At 48.3% G+C, this 23,087-nt stretch overlaps 1 protein-coding gene across 4 annotated transcripts in view; it reads left to right on the top strand.

Annotated features, from left to right (window-relative positions):
- LOC130398073 (histone acetyltransferase KAT7-like) overlaps positions 1-22,291 on the top strand; it is a 23,365-nt gene extending 1,074 nt beyond the window's left edge. Inside the window, exons 2-16 of one of the 4 annotated variants that reach the window (XM_056604891.1) lie at positions 447-582; positions 1,502-1,753; positions 2,619-2,912; positions 5,188-5,270; positions 6,555-6,644; positions 6,946-7,056; positions 7,248-7,346; positions 9,810-9,920; positions 12,363-12,557; positions 13,104-13,193; positions 14,783-14,923; positions 15,149-15,242; positions 16,731-16,877; positions 17,746-17,852; positions 18,529-22,291. In XM_056604891.1, the coding sequence (XP_056460866.1) occupies positions 447-582; positions 1,502-1,753; positions 2,619-2,912; positions 5,188-5,270; positions 6,555-6,644; positions 6,946-7,056; positions 7,248-7,346; positions 9,810-9,920; positions 12,363-12,557; positions 13,104-13,193; positions 14,783-14,923; positions 15,149-15,242; positions 16,731-16,877; positions 17,746-17,852; positions 18,529-18,627 (2,049 nt within the window). In that variant the 3' untranslated portion in view covers positions 18,628-22,291. The remainder of the gene's footprint in view (positions 1-446; positions 583-1,501; positions 1,754-2,618; positions 2,913-5,187; positions 5,271-6,554; positions 6,645-6,945; positions 7,057-7,247; positions 7,347-9,809; positions 9,921-12,362; positions 12,558-13,103; positions 13,194-14,782; positions 14,924-15,148; positions 15,243-16,730; positions 16,878-17,745; positions 17,853-18,528) is intronic. The other 3 variants (XM_056604892.1, XM_056604893.1, XM_056604894.1) reach the window with 3 other exon arrangements.
- The last annotated feature ends 796 nt before the right edge of the window (positions 22,292-23,087 follow it).

The following is a 23,087-nucleotide window of genomic DNA, read 5'->3' on the forward strand; positions in this document are numbered from 1 at the left end:
TCTAGGTCATATGGTTGGATGGGTGTGAACCGGGCTGTGCCTCTCCGGTCGGCCCAGCCCCCAACGCAATCCCACTTCTGCGTTTGGGACTCGGACTCACCCATGGCCCTTGAGCTTTGTACGCAGCCTTCATATAATCAAACTTGTTTTTAAGAAAGAATTGGCAGAAGAATTGGCATATTTAACTAGGGCAAGTGTCTGATGCTTAGGCTACATTGTTTGTGCACAGTAAGCCTTTACATGGGGGCATTAGGAATGCTCCTCTCCCAGGATGGGATCCCTACTGAATTATCCGTCGGTAAATATTGATTCAAACTACTTTCACCACATGTGGTAAAAAATATTTTTTTCTGTTTGCCAAAAAGCTTCACCATATTTCGTAGCCCTCGAGGCCTCCTTGTTGTAACCGCCTCATCCTAAACTGTTCAAACGGGTTTGATCGCCAGCGGGTGGCCGGGAGTAGCTCCGACGGGACCGAGGACTCGGACGAGCCGGCGGAGAGTCCCGAGAAGGACCCGGCGTTCCGGCGGAGGGACACGCGACTCACCCGGTCGTCGCTGAGGCTCAGTCAAAGTTCACAAGGTACCCGTCGACAACACTCGCGTCACACGCTCGCTCAGCGGAGCGCTCTGCTTTGATCTTCTACCTCTTGGATCCCTCCTTAATCTGAACCCGTGTGTCGTGGCTCAGCTCCCACGGGAATCGAGCCCAGCTCGGGGTTTTGAAGCACAAACCGTGTTGCTTAACAGTTACAGTACAAAAACAATGACCTTTAATGGAACGGTCCACTGACAAACGAGTTAAAGGGATGTGCCTGTTTGTTGTCGTCGGTGATGCCTCAGGCAGTGGGTGTTGGAGGAGGGGGGTTTGAGCCCCTCTATTGTATAGAGTCAGCCATAAAGCCTGAATGGACTCAGACAGACGCCCTCCTGGGCCCCTCTCATATGACCTCTTTAGGCTCGGCCTGTCACACAGGATTTACAGCAGGGGAGAGGGTAACACTGACGGTTTCTCCTCGCTGTGGTTGCCTGTGTGGAGGCCATTTAAGGCTCATTTCCCTGCGATTCTGTTTTAAATTTAGCGAGAAAACGGGTGTAGTCACAAATGAGTTACGACAGCCCGTACTGATCCTGGGCTGTCCTTGCATGGGAATTGAATCTCTCGTCTACGGAGGTCAGGCAAAAGTATGTATGTGTATGTGTATGCTATGCTAGGTCTTATGTGCTGTTGCTGTCGCTTGTAGGCCTAGTCATTGCCAAGTCAAGATGTGGCCTTTAATCTGGGCTATATCTTGGAAAGCAAATGCTTGTGTCTTTGTTAACTTGTCGATATGTATTTGTGAGTTTACATTATAGATTTAGTACCCTGACTTGATCCTTTGCCCTTCTCAAATCGTTATTTTTCTCTCTTTAATGTCATTGAATCAGTGCAGTGCTTAAGCTCTGAGTTTTTATATAATCCATCCATGTGTCTACTCTATTCTGTATTTATTTTATTCTAGGCAACTCCAGCCCAGTACGGAGCAGCCCCTGTAAAACACTAGGATCAGAGGAGGCCGTTAATTTGGCAGCAGCAGCGGCAGCCGCAGCAGCAGCAGCAGCAGCGGCGGCAGCAGCGGCAGCAACTGCAGCAGATTTGGTCTTCACTTCTGGACGCAGAGTCACACGCAGCCAGCAGGGGGCGACAAACGCCACGGCTAAAAAATACCCGCTACGCCAAGGCAGGTCCTCCGGCTCTGACACCGAACTCAATGGTAAAAGCGATAAACAAAAATGGTCCCCCGAATAAGCTTAGCGACTCCCTTTTCCCCTTTAAATCGAATGTTTTTTTTCAGGACGGTTAGTATAACATTCTAAGAGTTCTTTGAAAATGTTTTTATCCACATTGTCAATGCACAGATTTTATTTGTTGACCAATTAATAGACAAAGCTCTGTACATAGTTACTCCCCCCCCCCCCCCTTCTCTTTAGTAAAACGACACCCTTGCTGTTTAGATGTTGTTTGCAGGTCGTATAGCATGTTGATTACTTGGGGAGTGCGTTGAGAGGTGCGTCCAGCGCAGCGTAAAGCAGCAGGGAGTGTTCCAGGCCCTGGTAATCTAGTGGCTATATATATTACACCTCCTGCCGGGGTTCTGAATGATCGTTCCAATTACATTAGATTCTCCACAACGGGGGGGTGTAATTGGCTTTTCTCTGCCTGCAGTCAATTTCTGTCCACTACGTGTAATTATTTAACTAAATAGCGGGCGGGGTTGGGGACATTAGCAATGCTCCTCATCATAATCAAGTAAAAGACACATTTAGGGGAGTAATTGTTACATACATACTACCGGTGTGTAGAGTTTGGACTGTGAAGGCGTTTAAGACGTTGACAGTCATAGCAGCCATTCCCGGGTCGCTGCGTTCCTTCCCTGAACGCAGCGACCCAGGTTAGAATCCTGCCCGTATAGTAGCATGTCCTGCCCTCTTTCTCCCAGACCTTCCTCTCTAGCTTAGGCTACTCTATAATAAAGCATTTAAATGCAAAAATCGGTCTTAAAAAATGTAATCAAATCGGTCGATGCGAAAATATTCCAACGCACCGCCTAACGTGAATCCCGCATCCTGATTGGTCAGATTTAAAGGCCTGCGACACCCCGCCCCGAACCCCCACCGGTAACGGCCCCTGCTCGGAGTCGGACCCCGAGGTCTCCGGCCCCGGCGACGGCCCGGTCGCCAGCGGCAACGAGGGCGGCGCGCCTCCCCCGCCCTCCGCGGTGGTCTCCCAGGAGGAGGACGAGCGGCTGGCCAAGGAGCTGTCGCTGAAGGAGGCCGCCGCCCACGACCTCTCCCACCGGCCCAAGCGCCGGCGCTTCCACGAGAGCTACAACTTCAACATGAAGTGCCCGACGCCGGGCTGCAACTCGCTAGGTGAGGCCCGCGGCCACTCTGGGGGGGGGGGGGTTAGACGGCGCATTTAGAAAGTTTGATTGGTACTAGGGCTGCTCGATTATGGAAGAAATCATAATCACGGTTATTTTGGTCAATATTGAAATCATGATTATTCAAACTATTATTTTTGAGTTTGAGAACGTGTATTTATTCTGCGTGTCTGTCCCAAAAAACACTTAGTAACTGAGAACTTTGGAATTTCGCCTTAAAATGTTACACAAAATGGGCAAAAACAAATTGTTATATAAAATAATGTAAAGATATGTATCCAGCTGTTCTGCCCTTTCTATAAAACATTTAATAAAAAATAAAAATGAACATTCGATTATATTAGTTTTGTGATCGTTTCACGCTAAAATCGAAATCGCGATCAAATTTGATTAATCGCCCAGCCCTAATTGGCAATGTGTGCGCAAAAATTACTTTTATTTTTCTTATTTTACAGTTCATATTTAATTCAGGGTTCTATGAGATCCGTAGGAACCAAATTGTATTTGATATTATTTATCCTGACAAATTCGCAGACAAAGAAAACGAGGTTGTCAAAAGTTGTATGAATTGGCATACTTGTAGAACTTGTAAAACGAGTAAGGGATGCTGGATTGGATCAGATTCAAGTGGAGCAATAGTCAGATGGCTGTCGTAGATGGCTAAAAAGAGGAGATTCCAGAGAATACCGTCAGCTACAAATTTCATTCAATCAAAACACAAAGCGATTGCATTGGTCTGAAGTTCATCTAAAGCGCGGCCTTTCGGCAATGCTGCCTGTTGTCTAAATTGAATTGACCGATATATCGGTTTGCCGATATTAATTTAAGTTGAATTAATTGAGCTGGGCGATATACACGCTGATGAGGCATTAGCTCATAATTATAGTACCTGCATTAACACAGGAACTGGCCTTTTAGGATGGGCGCGAAACACGCCTGCTAGACATCCGCTTTCAATGAGAGACGTGCGGCTCACAACAGAAGACCTTGGTTGCCGTTTGGCATCTAGCAATTACAGGAGCCGATCACCTGACTCCAAAACGATTGTGCACAAGACGCGGCGTCATTACGTTCAGTCACTGAGGCGATCAATGCTAGTCATGCATCTAACACAATTCCTCTTTTAAATTGGCCCCACTCCCAATTAAGGTAGGCTGCACTTAACCCTAAACATATAGCCAGTGTCATGGATCTAAGTGATAGGATCATAACCGGCATGTATCTCACTGACAGTGGGCTCCACTCTGCACATAAGAGGCGTCCTACACCTTTATTCACCCGTTCCTATTAAAACAATTGAAGTATCTATAACGTAATAGGATGCTGCCCGCACATTCTTTCTGCTTTATGTGTAACAAACCTGCGGCTCCAACGCTTTTAATGGAAGTTGGGCGAGAGAGATTTCCAAACAGAGAAAGCGGCCTAACCCAAAGACTACGTAGCCAAACAATGGCAGCCAAAGTACAAACATGTCATCATAGTTGTGTAGCAAAACGTTAGCTGCATCTCCGGGCTGAGCTTGTGATGAACGACATTACACTGCTTACCTAATATTTATCCTTTAAAATGGAAATGTAATTTAACATTGCAGGATTCTCTGGTTATGAACAATTTAAAGCGGGTTTAAATTGTTTCCGATGTGAGATTTGAACGGGATGCAGTTCAAGGTTTGATCCACAATAATGCAATAGTGTTTGCCTCAGCACGTAAAAAAGCCCATCTTCAAGAGTCATGAAGGTTGGAGAGTAGGCATCGGGTAATCATCGTTAATAGCTGAACAACAAAATAATTACGACCAAGAGAGGGAATGAGACTTAGGGAAAGTTAAGGCAGATCTGCATGGTCTTATGCAAAAGTCAGATATTTTGGTTCACAGAGACTATACTGTGAAACAATCCAAATTTTGTCTTGTCAAGGAAAATCCACAGTGAAGACTATAAAGCAGACTTTTGGGTCGTTCCTGAGCTGTACCAAATGCTTGTGGGGTGATTTCAATCCAGTCTAGTAGAAGTGATCCAACAAGCCTCCATGGAGGGAAGTTTAAATAGAGACATAAACACTGCTATTTTCATTATTGTATAGAATGGTTTTCTACTTTTGTACATACACAACGGTTCAGAGCAGCAAATGAAATGTGGGAAATGCATTATGGGGGAAGAACCTCATTTTAGATTCCAGTCACTAACTAAGCGTCTGTCCCTCCTCCCACGAAACCCTTTCCTCCATTCATATGCCATCTTGTCTCGTCTCTCGCCGTCCTATAGGTCATCTGACGGGAAGACACGAGAGACATTTCTCCATATCCGGCTGTCCCCTCTACCACAACCTCTCCTCCGATGAGTGCAAGGTACCGACTCCCAAACCTCACCCACAACCTCCAGGTTAAATATATTGGAAGGAGAGGGGCCGACTTGTAGCACTACCTAGTACGTGGGAGACTTGTAAAGTGCAACGGGTGTAGGACGTGGAGTCTTGGGGGGAGGGGGGGAGGTGGGGTGATATCCCGCTGCTTCGGGTTTTCCTTTGTAGGCGCGTTGAGAGGGGGCGCGGGCGAATCCGCTGTCGGTGCGTGTGCGGTGTATCGGTGACACGCGGGTTGATCCAATAAGTGGTACTGTACCCGCGCACCGTTGGCATGTATGCGCGCTTGTCTCTGTGTGCGTGTGTGAACGAGAGTGGCAGGGAGGAAGAGTGCTGCGCGGAGATGAACGAACCGAACGCTATTTATGTTTCAAAATCGCCCCAAAAAATCTGAAAAAATTAAGCATTATCAATTAGTGGCGAGCGGTGTGTGCGCCACACACGGTCTATGGAAGGGAAACACTGAACTGTGTTTTGATACGTGATGCTACATGGTGTTTCCCATCGGTACGTGATGCTACATGGTGTTTATCATCGGTACGTGATGCTACATGGTGTTTCCCATCGGTACGTGATGCTTCATGGTGTTTCCCATTGGTACGTGATGCTACATGGTGTTTCCCATTGGTACGTGATGCTACATGGTGTTTCCCATCGGTACGTGATGCTACATGGTGTTTCCCATTGGTACGTGATGCTACATGGTGTTTCCATCGGTACGTGATGCTACATGGTGTTTATCATCGGTACGTGATGCTACATGGTGTTTATCATCGGTACGTGATGCTACATGGTGTTTCCCATCGGTACGTGATGCTACATGGTGTTTCCCATCGGTACGTGATGCTACATGGTGTTTATCATCGGTACGTGATGCTACATGGTGTTTATCATCGGTACGTGATGCTACATGGTGTTTCCCATCGGTACGTGATGCTACATGGTGTTTCCCATCGGTACGTGATGCTACATGGTGTTTATCATCGGTACGTGATGCTACATGGTGTTTCCCATCGGTACGTGATGCTACATGGTGTTTATCATCGGTACGTGATGCTACATGGTGTTTATCATCGGTACGTGATGCTACATGGTGTTTCCCATCGGTACGTGATGCTACATGGTGTTTATCATCGGTACGTGATGCTACATGGTGTTTCCCATCGGTACGTGATGCTACATGGTGTTTCCCATCGGTACGTGATGCTACATGGTGTTTCCCATCGGTACGTGATGCTACATGGTGTTTCCCATTGGTACGTGATGCTAGCAGGGCAAGGTGACGCCGCGCGACAAGCAGGTGGAGGAGAGGGCCCTGTCCCACCGGCAGGACGAGAACCGACACTCCACACGCAACCAGGTGAGCACGGCACACACTCACACACACACGCACGCACACACTCACTCACACACACTCTCACTCACTCACTCACACACTCACTCACTCACTCACTCACTCACTCACTCACTCACTCACTCACTCACTCACTCACTCACTCACTCACTCACTCACTCACTCACTCACTCACTCACTCACTCACTCACCCTCACGTGTTTCACGCGATACAAACCCCCACGACCCCTCGACGCTCCTCTGCGTCCCACCTGTGCTCACGTTGTCGCCCACCCGGCTGTGTCCTTGTGCCCCCTCACGCCCGCAGCATGAGCCCGCCACGCCCCAGACGCCCCCTAACGGACGCCTCGCGGCCCCCCGGTCCGGCTCCAGGCTAGGGGCCAGGACCAGCAGGGTCCGCTGCAAGAAGGGTGGCAGGGTAGGGTCACTCGCCGCGGCGGCGCGCACGCAGACACGCACGCCGACACGCACGCAGACGATTCCACCGACGCAGACAGACCACTGCGGTCGACTGTAATGAAATAGACCGCTCATAGAGGTGTGTGTGTGTGTGTGTGTGTGTGTGTGTGTGTGTGTGTGTGTGTGTGTGTGTCCGTCCCTCCCTCCCAGGCCCCCTCAGAACGCCAGCTGCGCTACAAGGAGAAGGTGACGGATCTGAGGAGGAAGAGGAACTACGGCCTCAGCAAGGAGCAGAAGGAGAAGCACATGGTGAGTGGTCCCGTTTGGGTTCCTCGCGTTCCCGTTTGGGTTCCTCGCGTTCCCGTTTGGGTTCCTCGCGTTCCCGTTTGGGTTCCCCGTGGTCCCGTTTGGGTTCTTTGTGGTCGCATGGTACAGAGGAGGAGGCTTCAGTATCTGTTGGTCGTACCTCAGAAAGGAAAAAAAGCCCTGATGAGGTTTCCTCTCCTTATGCGACGTATAACTCAATACAACACAATCACGGCCTGTAATGTGATACATTTGAATGAATGTAATTCAGCCCCTAACACAATTATGAATCTGTTGCCCTAATTGCATTGCTTCCATGTAAATGGTCATCTTTATTACCTTTTAGGCCTTTGTTAGCTTCTGGCTGGATAATCTTAATAAAATTCACCGTAATAAAAGAGTAATGTAATCATCTCGAAGCATCCAGGGTCATTTGTGCAATCGGTGTACGTTTCTATGGGATTTTAAGGGTGCTATTTTCTTTTTTCCTCTGTTCATTTTGTGTTTCTTCCAATCGAGTGTTGTGTGCCTTCCTTCATCACCCATGCATCTGTGTGGCCTTGTTAAAGTGTGCGCTAGAAACAAACTGCCTACCTAATTGTTTTTTGCAATGCGCGCTTTGAAATACTTTGGTCAATGCGAGTTGAGCACTTTTGTATTTCAGCATTGATTTTAACGAAAATCAGCTAAAATGTATTCCAGCCGCGCTGTGGTGCATGCTGGGGCTTTGGGGTGCTCTGCGGTACTAATCGAGGACGTATTTCATCAGAGCTTTAGGGGCGTCGTGCTGCAGGGACGTGTGGTTGTCAACGTGATATAACTGGTGGACCCACAATGGTCCCTTCAGCCCACACAGTAAGGCCCAATCCCATTTCTACCCCTTACCCCTCCCCCTTGTTTTGAAGGAGTAAGGGGGAGAGTTAAGGGGTAGAGATGGGATTGGGCCTAAAGCAGTTGTTCAGCTCAGCTCAACCGTAAAATTGGAAACACACAAAATGCTAAAATACAGAGAAACACAATTTAGAAACGGCTGTTGGTGTTTGCGGTTTTGTTTGTGTCTTTGGTTGTGTGTGTGTGTCTTTGGTTGTGTGTGTGTGTCTTAGGTAGTGTTCTTGTTGTGGGCGTGTGTTTGGTTGTGTGTGTCTTTGGTTGTGTTTGTGTCTTTGGGTGTGTGTGTGTGTGTGTGTGTGTGTGTGTGTGTGTGTGTGTGTGTGTGTGTGTGTGTGTGTGTGTGTGTGTGTGTGTGTGTGTGTGTGTGTGTGTGTGTGTGTGTGTGTGTTATTGGTTGTGTTCGTGTCTTAAGCTGTTTTTGTGTCTTTGGTTGTGTGTCTTTGGTTGTGTGTGTGTCATTGGGTTTGTGCGTGTGTTTAGTTGTGTGTGTCTTATTGGTTGTGTTCGTGTCTTAAGCTGTTTTTGTGTCTTTGGTTGTGTGTCTTTGGCTGTGTGTGTGTCATTGATTGTGTGTGTGTTTTTGTTTGTGGGTGTGCTTGTGATATTTGTTGTGGGCGTGTGTTTGGTTGTGTGTGTCTTTGTGTGTGTGTGTGTGTCTTTGTGTGTGTGTGTGTGTGTGTGTGTGTGTGTGTGTGTGTGTGTGTGTGTGTGTGTGTGTGTGTGTGTGTGTGTGTGTGTGTGTGTGTGTGTGTGTGTGTGTGTGTGTGTGTGTGTGTTATTGGTTGTGTTCGTGTCTTAAGCTGTTTTTGTGTCTTTGGTTGTGTGTCTTTGGTTGTGTGTGTGTCATTGGGTTTGTGCGTGTGTTTAGTTGTGTGTGTCTTATTGGTTGTGTTCGTGTCTTAAGCTGTTTTTGTGTCTTTGGTTGTGTGTCTTTGGTTGTGTGTGTGTCATTGGGTTTGTGCGTGTGTTTAGTTGTGTGTGTCTTATTTGTTGTGTTCGTGTCTTAAGCTGTTTTTGTGTCTTTGGTTGTGTGTCTTTGGTTGTGTGTGTGTCATTGGGTGTGTGCGTGTGTTTAGTTGTGTGTGTTTAGTTGTGTGTGTCATTGATGGCGTGTCTGTGGTTGTGTGTGTCTTTGGTTGTGTGTCTGTCTTTGTGTGTGTGTGTTTAGTTGTGTTTGTCATTGATGGTGTGCGTGTCTTTGTGTGTGTGTGTGGGTGTGTTTAGTTGTGTGTGTGTCATTGGTTGTGTGTGTCTGGTTTTGTATGTCGTTTGTGTGTGTGTTTAGTTGTGTGTGTCATTGGTTGTGTGCGTCATTGAAGGTGTGCGTGTCTTTGTGTGGTGTGTGTGTGTGTGTTTAGTTGTGTGTGTCATTGATGGTGTGCGTGTCTTTGTGTGTGTGTGTGTGTGTGTGTGTGTGTGTGTGTGTGTGTGTGTGTGTGTGTGTGTGTGTGTGTGTGTGTGTGTGTGTGTGTGTGTGTGTGTGTGTGTGTGTGTGTGTGTGTGTGTGTGTTTAGTTGTGTGTGTCATTGCTTGTGTGTGTCTGCGGCTGTGTTCTCACCGTGCCCTCCTCTCCAGGACCCCCGACAGAGCCACGGGGCGGGTCGTGAGCCCCTCCTGGAGAACATCACCAGCGACTACGACCTGGAGCTGTTCAGGAAGGCCCAGGCGCGGGCCTCCACCAACCTGGTACCACAGACCCCCCCCCACCCCCCTGGTCGCCGTCGCCGTGCCACCCTGCTCTCCCAGCTTTGATCCAACCCTTGTCCCCCCCCCTTAAAGGGGACATATTACACCACCAGGGGTGAACGTGATTAGCCTTACAAGACGTTTCGAAAATCTGCCGCTGGCAGATTTTCGAAACGGCTTGTAAGGCTAATCACGTTCACCCCTGGTGGTGTAATATGTCCCCTTTAAGACCGTGTTCACATCTAGCGTTTTTTTTTTATATATTCCTATCGAGCAGAGCGTTTCTGGAAAAAGTCACGGCCGTTTTTTTCAAACGCCTCTCCGAGCGTTTTTTTCGGCCATACGGAGCGTTGGAAAAAGTTCAACTTTCAGGAAGAAAGCGGCCGACGTCAGGCGTCTTTTGGGCAACTGACCAATCACAAGCGGAGCATTGGCCCTTCGTCTCACGAAGGGAACTCTCAACTGTCAGAACAAGAAACGCTCTCGGCGCTTTTAGGGCAAAAAAACGCTGCCAGCTTTTCTTTTTGTTGAAAAAACGGTCGGCTCAACTTTTCCCTTTTACAAAAAACGCTAGATGTGAACACGGCCTCAGGCTCAGTTATGGTTCCAAGTCGACGCAACGCAATGACCACACAGACGCTTCGACGCAGTCGCAAACCGGTTTTGTTTCTGCGTCGGGTTTCGGTGAGCGGGCCAATCACAGCTCTTGCTGCTGCGTCGCTTAAACGCAAGGTTACAATAGTTGGGAGGCCCTTGAGGTGGACGCAAGGAATTACAATTACAATTAGGGCATTTAGCAGACGCTTTTATCCAAAGCGACTTACATCGTTTAATACACACATTGACGGCAGAGTCAACCACGCAAGGCGACCGCCAGCTCGTCAGGAGCTGTTAGGGTTAAGTGTCTTGCTCAGGGACGCATCAACACTCAGCTATGAGGAGCTGGGGATCGAACTAGCAACCTTTCGGTTACAAGACAACTGCTGTACGTCCTGAGCTAAGCCGACACCACGCGCAAGGGGTCCGCAAACCTCGTTGTGTTGCGTCGACGTGGAACCATAACTAAGCCTTTACACCGTCTCTCTCTTCGGCTCCTGCACCCCTACTTTTTCCTCCAGCCATCCTTCCCTTCCCATGTCTCCTACTCCTCCTTCCTTGCCTTCTGTTCTCTTTCCCTCTCGCTGAGTTCCCCGGGTTCAGCTCCCTCCTCCACACCGCTGAACCATCAGAGGTGTGTTTCTGTAGCCTTGTTGGTTTCCTCTGCCGCTGTGCGTTCCCGTCGCGGATTGCTCCGGGCCGACACCCGATGACATCACGAATGCTGATTGGCCGAGGCAGCTCTCGTCGGGCCCCAGAGTGAAATCATCCTCGACCGCCGAGACGCCACCGCTGTCCATCTGTCTGGGCTGTTCTCGGTTCACTGCTCCCCCCTGACACGCTCCCGCCCCCGTCCCCCTTCGTCCCCCCCTAACCTGCTGCCACCCCACCCACACCTCCCCCTCACCCTTCAATCCCCTGCACCTTAACATGATCTCCCTCTCGCCACCCCTTCCCCTCCCTAACCCAACCCAACCCTCCCTGCCTCCTCCTCTAACTCCTCCTCCCCCACCTCCTCCACCTTAACCCCTCCTCCTCCTCCTCCTCCTCCCCCTTCACCCCACCTCCTCCTCCACCTTAAACCCACCTCCTCCTCCTCCTCCTCCTCCCCCTCCTCCTCCTCCTCCTCCTCCTCCACCTTAACCCAACCTCCCCCTCCCCCTCCTCCTCCCCCTCCCCCTCCCCCTCCTCCTCCTCCTCCTTAACCCCTCCCCCTCCTCCTCCTCCTCCCCCTCCCCTACCTCCTCCTCCTCCTCCTTAACCCCTCCCCCTCCTCCTCCTCCTCCTCCTCCCCCTCCCCTACCTCCTCCTCCTCCTCCTTAACCCCTCCCCCTCCTCCTCCTCCTCCTCCTTAACCCCTCCTCCTCCTCCTCCTCCTCCTCCTCCTCCTCCTCCTCCTTAACCCCTCCTCCTCCTTAACCCCTCCTCCTTAACCCCTCCTCCTCCTCCTCCTCCTCCTTAACCCCTCCTCCCCCTCCCCCTCCTCCTTAACCCCTCCTCCTTAACCCCTCCTCCCCCTCCCCCTCCTCCTTAACCCCTCCTCCTCCTCCTCCTCCTCCTCCTTAACCCCTCCTCCTCCTCCTCCTCCTCCTCTCTCCTCCTCCTCCTCCTTAACCCCTCCTCCTCCTCTTCCTCCTCCTCCTTAACCCCTCCTCCTCCTCCTCCTTAACCCCTCCTCCTCCTCCTCCTCCTCCTCCTACCTCCTCCTCCTCCCCCTCCTCCTCCTCCTCCTCCTCCTTAACCCCTCCTCCTCCTCCTCCTCCTCCTCCTCCTCCTTAACCCCTCCTCCTCCTCCTCCTCCTCCTCCTCCTTAACCCCTCCTCCTCCTCCTCCCTCCACCTGCAGGAGAAGCTGCGGCTGGCGGGCCACGCCTCGTCGGAGGGCGGCAACATGATCAAGAGCATCGTGTTCGGCCGCTACGAGCTGGACACGTGGTACCACTCGCCCTACCCCGAGGAGTACGCCCGCCTCGGGAAGCTCTACATGTGCGAGTTCTGCCTCAAGTACATGAAGAGCCAGACCATCCTCCGCCGACACATGGTGAGACCCCTGGCGTCTGGCCGCAGCCCCCCGTGACCCAGCCCCCAGACCTCTGAATGTAATGCTCGGTTGTATTGAGGAGGGGCGGGTGGCATCGCGAAGGGAGGCCCGTAGAGAGCCCTCAGACCTCTGAGCGCTGCGGTAGTTTGTTGTAGCGAGGAGGGGAGGGTTGTTTCGAGGCGGAGATCGTCACAGAGCCCTCAGACCTCTGAACGCTGCGGTAGTTTGTTGCAGCGAGGAGGGGAGGGCAGCATCGCTAGGGAGGCCAGTAGAAAGCCCCAAGGCGTAAGACCGTAGTTTGTTGTAGTGAAGAGTGGAGTTCAACCATCTAATCAGTTATTCGGTTTGTTTGTGAGGCATTGTGTCGTATGGTAGAATGCAGAAGTTGCTTCCTTATGGTTGTTTTAAGTTGATTTTAAAACAGTTAAGTGGTCAAGGCTTAGCTTCAGACACTTGAGTAAGGAGTACCTTTACATGCCCATCACAATGGGCTTATCATCTAACCCATCAAACCCCTAAGCACTGTGCTTCCTTTGTCTCCTCAAGGCCAAGTGTGTTTGGAAGCATCCTCCAGGCGATGAGATCTACAGGAAGACTAACATCTCCGTCTTTGAGGTGGATGGCAAAAAGAATAAGGTGAGGCTTGGCTTGGTCTTCATCAAAACATTGTCCATTTCTAAAAACATGGTAAACTCCCTCCATATAAACGATACACAGTCAACTACCACCATAACAATGAAATACAGTAAACTACTACCATAACAACAAAACATGTTAACTGTAAACTAGAACCATAACAAGCAAACATCAGGTAAACTACTACCGTTGCAACCAAAACTGGTCATCTAGCATCATAAAACCGAGACAAGGTAAACTACCTTCATATCCTCCAAACATGGTAAACCAAACCATAACAACAAGACACGGTAAACTACCACCACCACAACCAAACAAGGTCAACTACCACCATTGCAACCCACAATGGTGAACCACCTCCAACCAAACACAGTAAACGATCGCCGTAACAAGCAAACACCAGGTCAACTACCACCATTACAACCAAACATGGAAAACAACCGCAGAAAGAATGCTACCAAAGGGGCACTGAATTCAGAAGGAGAAACCACAAGGTCCCAACACACCTAGAGCACCTTTCTTCCTGGCTGTAAGCTCTCCACCCAGCACACAAACACAACTCATTTTCTTATTTCCTACCACATTATTGCAGTCGTTAGCCTTTCCAATTCCCCAACCAGGGCTATTCCATTCTTTGCTGTTTGAACAGCTTAATTCTTTAAATGCCTCGAGCTGTCACTATTGTGGCTATAAATGAGATTAAACCCACCTGTTTCGGCTTGGAGGAATGCTTTCTACCTTCTTGCAATGTGTTTCAAAAGCACAGAGTTCATCCACACAGAGGTCTTCGTTTTGCCACTGCTGTTGAAGCCAGATAATAGAAGAGGCTCCACGAGGTGTTTGAGTTACATCCCCTTAGGGGAGCATCCTCTAGTAGTAAAACATAGGAAATGGCTTATTTCCTTCCTTCCAAATTCATGATAAATTATTGAGCTATTAAACCTTGAATAGGTAAACACAGAGAAAGTAGAGATGAAAAATAACCTTGTTGTGACTGTTTTAGCTCTGTAATGATTCAGATATTATTATGCACTTCCCACGAAAGCGGGCCACCAATACCAACAAACGCCACCTCTATTTCCCATCGATTCAATTTAAAATGTTGGTTAACCAAGGATTATGTTGGTAACGGTGGAAATTGATTGCTGTGCTATCTAGAAAATAAAGTCTCACTCTGGCTGTGGATCAAAACACAGGCAGTGGATGTTTGCTTCACGTTCAGTAATGCGTGATCTCTAAAGCAGGGAACGAACGGGACAATCGGTGATCCAAGTCTATCAGTGTTAACTGGAAACTGAAAGGCTGAATGGATTACTGATGGACCACTGGACCCCGTGTGGATCGGACCGCTGGGTCTGCCTTTCGGTCGACGCTTAAGAGCAATCTAGTGCTGCGTTTTTGCGCTTAAAGGAAAATCTCCCTGGGAAAGGGAATTTGGTCAAACGAGTTCATACAGACCGACAAATCGGCCAACCGACCAGAACTTAACCAGCCTGTTTAATGCTGATTTACTGGGGTTCCCCCTACCTCAACGAGAGGGGTTACCAAGGAGCGCTGTTTAAATTCATCACCACATCATTGTTCTCCAGATCTACTGTCAGAACCTGTGTCTGCTGGCCAAGCTGTTCCTGGACCACAAGACCCTCTACTACGACGTGGAGCCCTTCCTCTTCTACGTCATGACCGAGGCCGACAACACGGGCTGCCACCTGGTGGGCTACTTCTCCAAGGTACAGCCTCGTGTGTGTGTGTGTGTGTGTGTGTGTGTGTGTGTGTGTGTGTGTGTGTGTGTGTGTGTGTGTGTGTGTGTGTGTGTGTGTGTGTGTGTGTGTGTGTGTGTGTGTGTGTGTGTGTGTGTGTGTGTGTGTGTGTGTGTGTGTGCGTCTCCCTACGTCCGGGTGGTTGCTCCGTCGGACCTGTCTGTTTGTGATTGGTCGTGATGTGTTTGTGTGCAGGAGAAGAACTCCTTCCTGAACTACAACGTGTCCTGCATCCTAACCATGCCCCAGTACATGAGGCAGGGCTACGGCAAGATGCTCATCGACTTCAGTGAGTCCCCCCTGTGTGTGTGTGTGTGTGTGTGTGTGCGTGTGTGTGTGTGCGCGCGCGCATGTGACATTCATCCCAATATATATTATAACTAGGGCTGTCAAGCGATTAAAAATAATTATCTGACAGGCTCTGTGATTAATTAATCTAAATTATACCACGGTCGGGCGGAATGCTGGATTCTGATTGGCTGCAGGGTGTGCATTAACTCCTGGTACACGGACACCCGCCGAGTAGTTCCAGTCAAATTTTCTGTTCACCGTTCTCAATTAATGCGTTAGCTGGCGCATCGTATCAGCCTGTCTCAAAAATGAGTAACCATAGCAACGGGAACGCAGTCAAAGCCGACGGACTAGAATACCTCCCGTTGCCAAGTCGTAGCTAAGGTCCGTCCTAATTGCTGGAGTAGTGAACAACGATCCGTTGCATAAGAACCTTACGGCAGGGTAATGGTTGTTCCAGGAATTAGTCAAACCCTCTGGCGTTACCAGGGAAACACAGCAATGGCTTGTGCAAAAACTATATATTTGGATTGTAAAAAGCATGAAAATATAAATGAATGGTCTGAAATTATTTTCTTTGGCATGTGACCGTGGTATAAGCGGGATAATGCCCTTCGAGGTGTCCATTATCAGGAAGTAATGGACTTCGCGGCGGCAACTGTACTCCGCTACTAGTCGGACCGTTCACGCCTCCACGTCGTCCATTAACTCCTGATAATGGACGCCTTGTCGGGCGTTATCCCATACTTTATCGCATACTTACATTTTTCTGAGAAAGTATTTCAGAATAATTGAATTCAAGTAAACTATGGCAGACGAGTGATTCAATGAATAATAGACATAATAGACTTTAAAGTTCGAGGTCTCTTTAATTTTAAACATGTCTTTCATTAACATACAGTGCTTATTAAGATCAAATTAATAACATTTCCATCTCACCCAAGATTCAACGCATCTCAGTCGAGTATGTCTTGACGAGGCTGGCTGCTAGCGCCAGCTTCAGGGGCTGTGGCAGCTCGTGGCAGCTCGTGGCAGCTCGTACTGCGAGCTTGCTACCAAACGTTTTGCGTTGAGGTGATATTTAAGGGTTGATGATAGTGATAGTAATATTCCTTACTACAGAGATTGCAGATAATGTTGTCCCTATCTATAGTTCCGTCTGGGAGTTTAAACTTGAACTTTCCGTGCACGGGGCCGAGCAGCGTCTTCTCGTCTGCCTCCATTTTGTTTCAACGCCATTGACGCACCGGGTCAAAGGGCACTATAGAAGCGCGAATAATCTGCGTTCATTTTTTTAACGTGTTATTTTTTCTGTGATTAATTAATCTAATTGAACGCGTTAATTTGACCGCCCTAATTATAACGTGGTCGATCCCCCATGTGATGGCGTTTGTACCCCGGGCAGTGCGTGTCGTTGTGGTAGTGCGGTTGTCATGGTGTTTACATGGTGTGAAGCGTCCTTCCCAACGGTGTGCCCCCCCTCCAGGCTACCTGCTGTCCAAGGTGGAGGAGAAGGTGGGCTCCCCCGAGAGACCCCTGTCCGACCTGGGCCTCATCAGCTACCGCAGCTACTGGAAGGAGGTGCTGCTACGCTACCTCCACCACTTCCAGGGCAAGGAGATCGCCATCAAAGGTCAGGGCCCGCCCCCCCGTCGGGAGGAGGGTTGGTCGGGGTCAGGGCCCGCCCCCCCGTCGGGAGGAGGGTTGGTCGGGGTCAGGGCCCGCCCCCCCGTCGGGAGGAGGGTTGGTCGGGGTCAGGGCCCGCCCCCCCGTCGGGAGGAGGGTTGGTCGGGGTCAGGGCCCGCCCCCCCGTCGGGAGGAGGGTTGGTCGGGGTCAGGGCCCGCCCCCCCGTCGGGAGGAGGGTTGGTCGGGGTCAGGGCCCGCCCCCCCGTCGGGAGGAGGGTTGGTCGGGGTCAGGGCCCGCCCCCCCGTCGGGAGGAGGGTTGGTCGGGGTCAGGGCCATCCCATAAACTGGGATTCGTTCTGCTCAGTCTCACTGCTAAGCCATCCCCCCCCACCCCTCTTACTGACTGATCGTATGTTGTACGTCCGGGCGCTTAAAGATAGTTCTTAGCATTATATCAAAGTTAATACCGTTTATACTCGGTAATGCCGATACCGGTAATACGAGCGTATTACTCGGTGTGAAAGTGTCCGCACCGCGGCAACCCTACTTGGCACTTGGTTCTATGAACGTTCTTACTGTACCCACCGCGATATAGATTGTTTCTCCCTCTTTTGACAAATGTACTTGTCAGTAATTGTAAGTCGCTTTGACTAAAAGCGTCCTGCTAAATGCCCTAAATGTAAATCCCCTCCAGTGTTTTATCCGGATGGATACCGTGCATCAGTTTACAGATGGTTTACGTCGTGCTTCGGCTTCTTGGTTCTGGCGGTTCATGCCGAGCGACGCGGGGCGGTGAAGTCGCTCCCCGTCTGGTCCGGCGTGCCTTCCCGTCGGCCTGTCGCGCTGACGGAGGTCAAACGGTGTGCTCCACAGAGATCAGCCAGGAGACGGCGGTGAACCCGGTGGACATCGTCAGCACCCTGCAGTCCCTCCAGATGCTCAAGTACTGGAAGGGGAAACACCTGGTGCTGAAAAGACAGGTAACACCACGCAGGCACACGTACATGCACACACACACACACACACACACACACACACACACACACACACACACACACACACACACACACACACACACACACACACACACACACACACACACACACACACACACACACACACACACACACACACACACACACACACGACACACACAATTCTGTGGTCCACACAGTTCACTGAGGCATATTGTGTCCTGAACGTTTTCAAAAGTCCTTTGAGGTCCTCTTTCACTGATCCAAAGGGCCCCGTTAGGTTACATTTACAGTTAGATCGCCCAGAGGGGGTCCATTCCTCCATACAGGTCCCACTCTGTAGTTAATATTGATCAATGCACATCTCTGGATAAAATGTGACGCTCACGGCTGAGACAGGCTGAGTGGTGGAATCAACACTGCCGACAAGCAGTCCCATAAGAGAGAAACGGGACTATAAAATGAAGTTCTCCTCTCTTTAGATTTAAAATAAGTACCGTCTTTCAGTTTGAGGTGCTGTTTTACGTGCGACCCCTTTGATTCCTGCCCGTGGGCCTTTGCTTTGCTCCTCCCCTCTCTCTCCCAAACCTTCTTGTCGAGCTCATTCTACAATAAAAAAAGCATAAAACCCGCAAACGAAAAAAACGAAATGAACAGGTTTAAACTGGTTTCCCTCCTTCAGGACCTCATCGACGATTGGAAAGCCAAGGAGACGAAGAGGGGCAACAGCAAGACCATCGACCCCACCGCCTTAAAATGGACGCCGCCCAAAGGGAGCTAGAACCATTTCTATTACTGACACTTCACACCTCCCACACCCCCCCCCCCTAGCCCTCAAGCTTTCCATTCACACGCACAGTCGCACACACACATACCTGAGCATGCACTGACCCACAATCTTCCCCCAACATACACACACACACACACACACACACACTCCACCAACCAAACCATCATCCCCCAGGTCGGCACCTCTCTGAGGACCTGATTAAAGAGTTCAGCGCCACTCTGAGTTCCTGATGGGTTGGCAGTTGAAGTGGACGTTTACTTCAAGAGGTACCGCGCTTTTAGGGCGTTGTCACGGTTACGAGGATTCCCCACGTTGCTTTTTGTGTAGACGACGTGTCCCTCGATGTAGTTTGATGTAAAATATGAGTAGTCACTGATAGACCACACGAGGTTGAACTACGAGGTAACACGTTTCAATGTTTAAATCTTAATTATAACTGCTCTGTTCTGTTTTGGCGTTGACAGAACGTCGAACCTGGCCATGGTTAAAAAATGGTTGTATTGTAGTAATTGTCGTGATCACAGGAGAAACAATGTGTTTTTCTCAGTTCTAATTCTATTATTATATATAATATGACATATATAGATATAAATATATATAAATAACTAAGGTGTAATCTCAACAGGACCTACATGCTTGGCGAGCGTGTACAAATTGATTTCAATGCTAATGTTCGACAAATCAAATTGTATCGTAAGAAAAGAAGAAAAGAAGTCTGATCACCTGTTCTATGCAGCCTGTATGCTGGAGCTGAACGTTTGCACATTTTTAAAAGTCCAATGCTTCCAGTAACTCAAACTACATGTTTTTATTTGAAAAATCCCCCCCCCCCCCCTCCCCAAAGTAAAGAACAGTAGTTAGTACCCGTTATGTGGCCTCACCTTTTTCTTTTTTTTGGCGGACTCTGGTTCTGATGCAGGACTAAGAGTAGCATGGGACCAGACACTGCTCCTTCACCGCGCCACTGACCCGTCACGGCCAAAATAATTGGGGCGTTGGTCGGCGAAACGGCCGGCTCTCAGACACTCCCCGCTCAACACTGAGCAGCAGGCCCGGCCTGTAATCCAATCTCTCACAGACAGCCCCCCCTGCTCACTCATTCCCCCCGCGCTGCTCGGCCCGGCTCTCCATCGGGTTGTCAAAACACTGAGTGCACAACAGCGCACGATGGCACCCAACAACAACACACGGGCCGACACGCACAACAACACACGGGCCGACACGCACAACAACACACGGGCTGACGCGGGTCGGCTGACTCATGCAGAGCTCTGCTACTGCAGACGGTAGACGGCCGCCTGATTCAACAGGACAGGACTCAACACCTGAACGCACACGCACACACACACACACACACACACACACACACACACACACACACACACACACAGTGTTTGTGTAAATGAAGGACCACTGACTTCCATCGTGTTAGCTGTCAGCCAACGGGCCAAAGGAAAGAACCCAGAACCCGCACTGGGTCTGCTGGGCTCAGACCTCTGACGCCTTCGCCATCCGCCTGGTTAGACGACCAATGTCGATTATGGTGATGGTGGCTTTGAGTTAGCCCTTCCATTTTACACTATGTACTCCTAAACGAGGCAAACATAGATAAACAGCCACAAACCAAATTTTTACACGCCCACACACTTCCTGAGATTTTGGCCCACCGCCGGAGGAACATGTAATGTTTTGAAGGTGTTGTGCTACATTTGTGCGTGTGTAAAAACATAAACGTATACAGCCTAGATGATGATACATTTGAAGCTTCACCTCAGTGGATGGTGGTCAACAGCAGAGCATCCCAACTGCTAAGCAGTCATCTCGGATGTCCCAACACCCTCCGCATAGGAACGACCTTTGTATGCTTCATGGTTCTCACGCCTAGTCCCCTTGTGATTGGTCAGTCCTCGGTGGTGCAACAGGAAGTTGAAGCCGCCATTGGCTGGGAGGGGCGTGACCTCAATGAGGGGAGAAGCCCGCCTTTTTGTTTTCCTGAATTTATTTTGCCACTTGCACTGTCCATTCCAAGAGCATCTGTTCAGCCTTCGCCCCAGCAAGAGAGGGGTTAAAAATGTTTTAACAGGATTTATTTTTAGGAGTTTTAACAGAATCTAATGCCTGATGCCATTTAATGCTTTCTTCCTTTTGTGTCATGTGGCAAATTGTTGATTTCATTCTTTGCCTACCTCTGTGATTTGACTACTGTGTGTGTTGCCAGAATTGCCCTGTCATGATTTGTTATCCTTTTAAACTCTGTTTTGGTTCCCCGGGTAATTCTTAATACATATGGGTTTTTGCAGATGCAAGAAGTTATTCGCTTTTTATTTGAATTATTTATAGTTTTAAGAGAATGTCATGGTACTGTTCAGAGGGTCTGACACTATTGGATGATTGAAGACAGACCTTCGTTATTAAAGACATATGGGCGGTGGGGTGGGGAGGGGGTGAAGTGTTCAAGTCGCGTGTGTATTTCTACGGATGACTTGTCTCTGCGACGTTGCAATCCAGGGTGTCATAAAGCAAAGGCCTTTTACACACATAGATTACACTTTAATTTCACTTTAGAGATGTGATCAAACAATGCATGAATGTGCAGTAGAAGAGGAAGATGGAAACAGCCCTGTGTGTGTGTGTATATATGGCCGGGTTGGCAGGTCGGACCACCAAACCCAGCCCATTAGTCTCCAAACCACACCGTTGTAGAGGTAGCTTGTCAAAACGTTGGCTGGAATTAACTTACGAAAAACCCATTTTTTATGTATTATTTTTTAAAGTTTGTTTTTTATTATGGCTTTTATTGAGTTATTGCTCTATTTAACGGTCATCGCTTTTATTTTCCATCGGTTGCTGACATGTTGATCGCCGGTTGGAGGTCTGTATGTGACGGTATGAGTTGGGGCTTTGCATATGATTCTGGAGTTGTTTGGGAACTGAGCCCCGACTTTTCAAATTGTGTGTCTTTTATTTGGTAGTTTGCCTTTAGTGTCGAATGATTTGTCCTTCCTTCCTTTCTTCACATTTATGGTTTTTCCTGTAGAGTTTTGGTTTTGTATGTTTTTTGTAAGTACTCTTCTGAGGAAATGTGACCTATACTCTTAATGAATGACTATTACCAATGGTACACTTTATATTCATAATTTGAAATGCCATATATTTCAAATGATTTTGTTATATGTCCATCTTGAGTTATTTTTAGGTTTACCCCAAAACAATGTCAATGAAAAAATTACCAATTTTGCCACATAAAATGTCCCCTGTCGAAATATTGTTTTGGCAATCAAGTGCATTTCAAATGAGATGGTTCTAACACTGACGCCTACAACTAAATCACTTTTGAGTTATAAAGGGATTTTAAAGTCTTTGTTTGTGTGTTATTTGTAATTGGGTGCGTTTGTCAAACAAAATGGTTTTTTTTGCTCTAAAAGAACGGATGACGTGATTTCATAATTTTGAGCTCTGTGTAGCCGTATGAATGATGATCTCCGTCAACGTGTGAATGCTGCAATCTCTGAGGACGTATGAACGCTGAGTCTCTGCATCTGCCGCCTCTGTGCTGTCCTCTTCGCCTTACCTCCTGTTCCTCACTTCATCTTCTGTGTTTCGACGCCTTTGGAAGATATAGAATCTCAGCAGTCCCACAGTCCAGCCCATAATGAACGGCCCTCACATCAAGAGTGGTGTTCTGAATGTCTATATATATATATATATGTGTATATATGTATATATATGCACATGTATGTGTGTGTGAGTGTGTACATGTGTATATATATATATATGTGTATACTGTGTATATATATATATATGTGTATACTATATATATACATATATATGTGTGTATATATATATATATGTGTGTGTGTGTATATATATATATATACAGTGTGTGTATATATATATCTATATATATATGTGTGTGTATATATATATATATATGTATATATGTGTATGTATATATATATGTGTATATGTGTATATATATATATATATATACATACAGTGTATATATATATAAATATATGTATATATATATTATACACAGTATATATGGGGAGGGCTTGTTGCCTCCCACTGAACTTCCTCCTCACCTAACTGATGCAGCTGGTGTTTTGCAAATGTCTATTTTCTATGGCTGCTTTGCATAATACACTAAGTTGGAGTGCGTGTGTGTCTTACCTCTAATTCGTCAAAGCCTTTGAAATTGTAATTAAGTAAATTCAAGTGTTGAAATATTCTTCAAGAATGTTATATGGTGATGCATACATTTCTTAATTGTTTATGGTAATATGTTAAGGGTTGCTTGTTAAAGGTAAACTTCTCTATTCAAACGATTTGGGGATTGATGTTCCTGTCTTTTTCCTTTGTCCCAGCATTTGATTCGAGGGAAATTGAACTGCTAACAATTGTTATGTTTTTAAAGGGATTTGGTCTTTCTGTTTGTAATTTGGACATCA

Source organism: Gadus chalcogrammus, chromosome 2, assembly GCF_026213295.1.
Source record: "Gadus chalcogrammus isolate NIFS_2021 chromosome 2, NIFS_Gcha_1.0, whole genome shotgun sequence".
NCBI classification, from domain to species: domain Eukaryota; kingdom Metazoa; phylum Chordata; class Actinopteri; order Gadiformes; family Gadidae; genus Gadus; species Gadus chalcogrammus.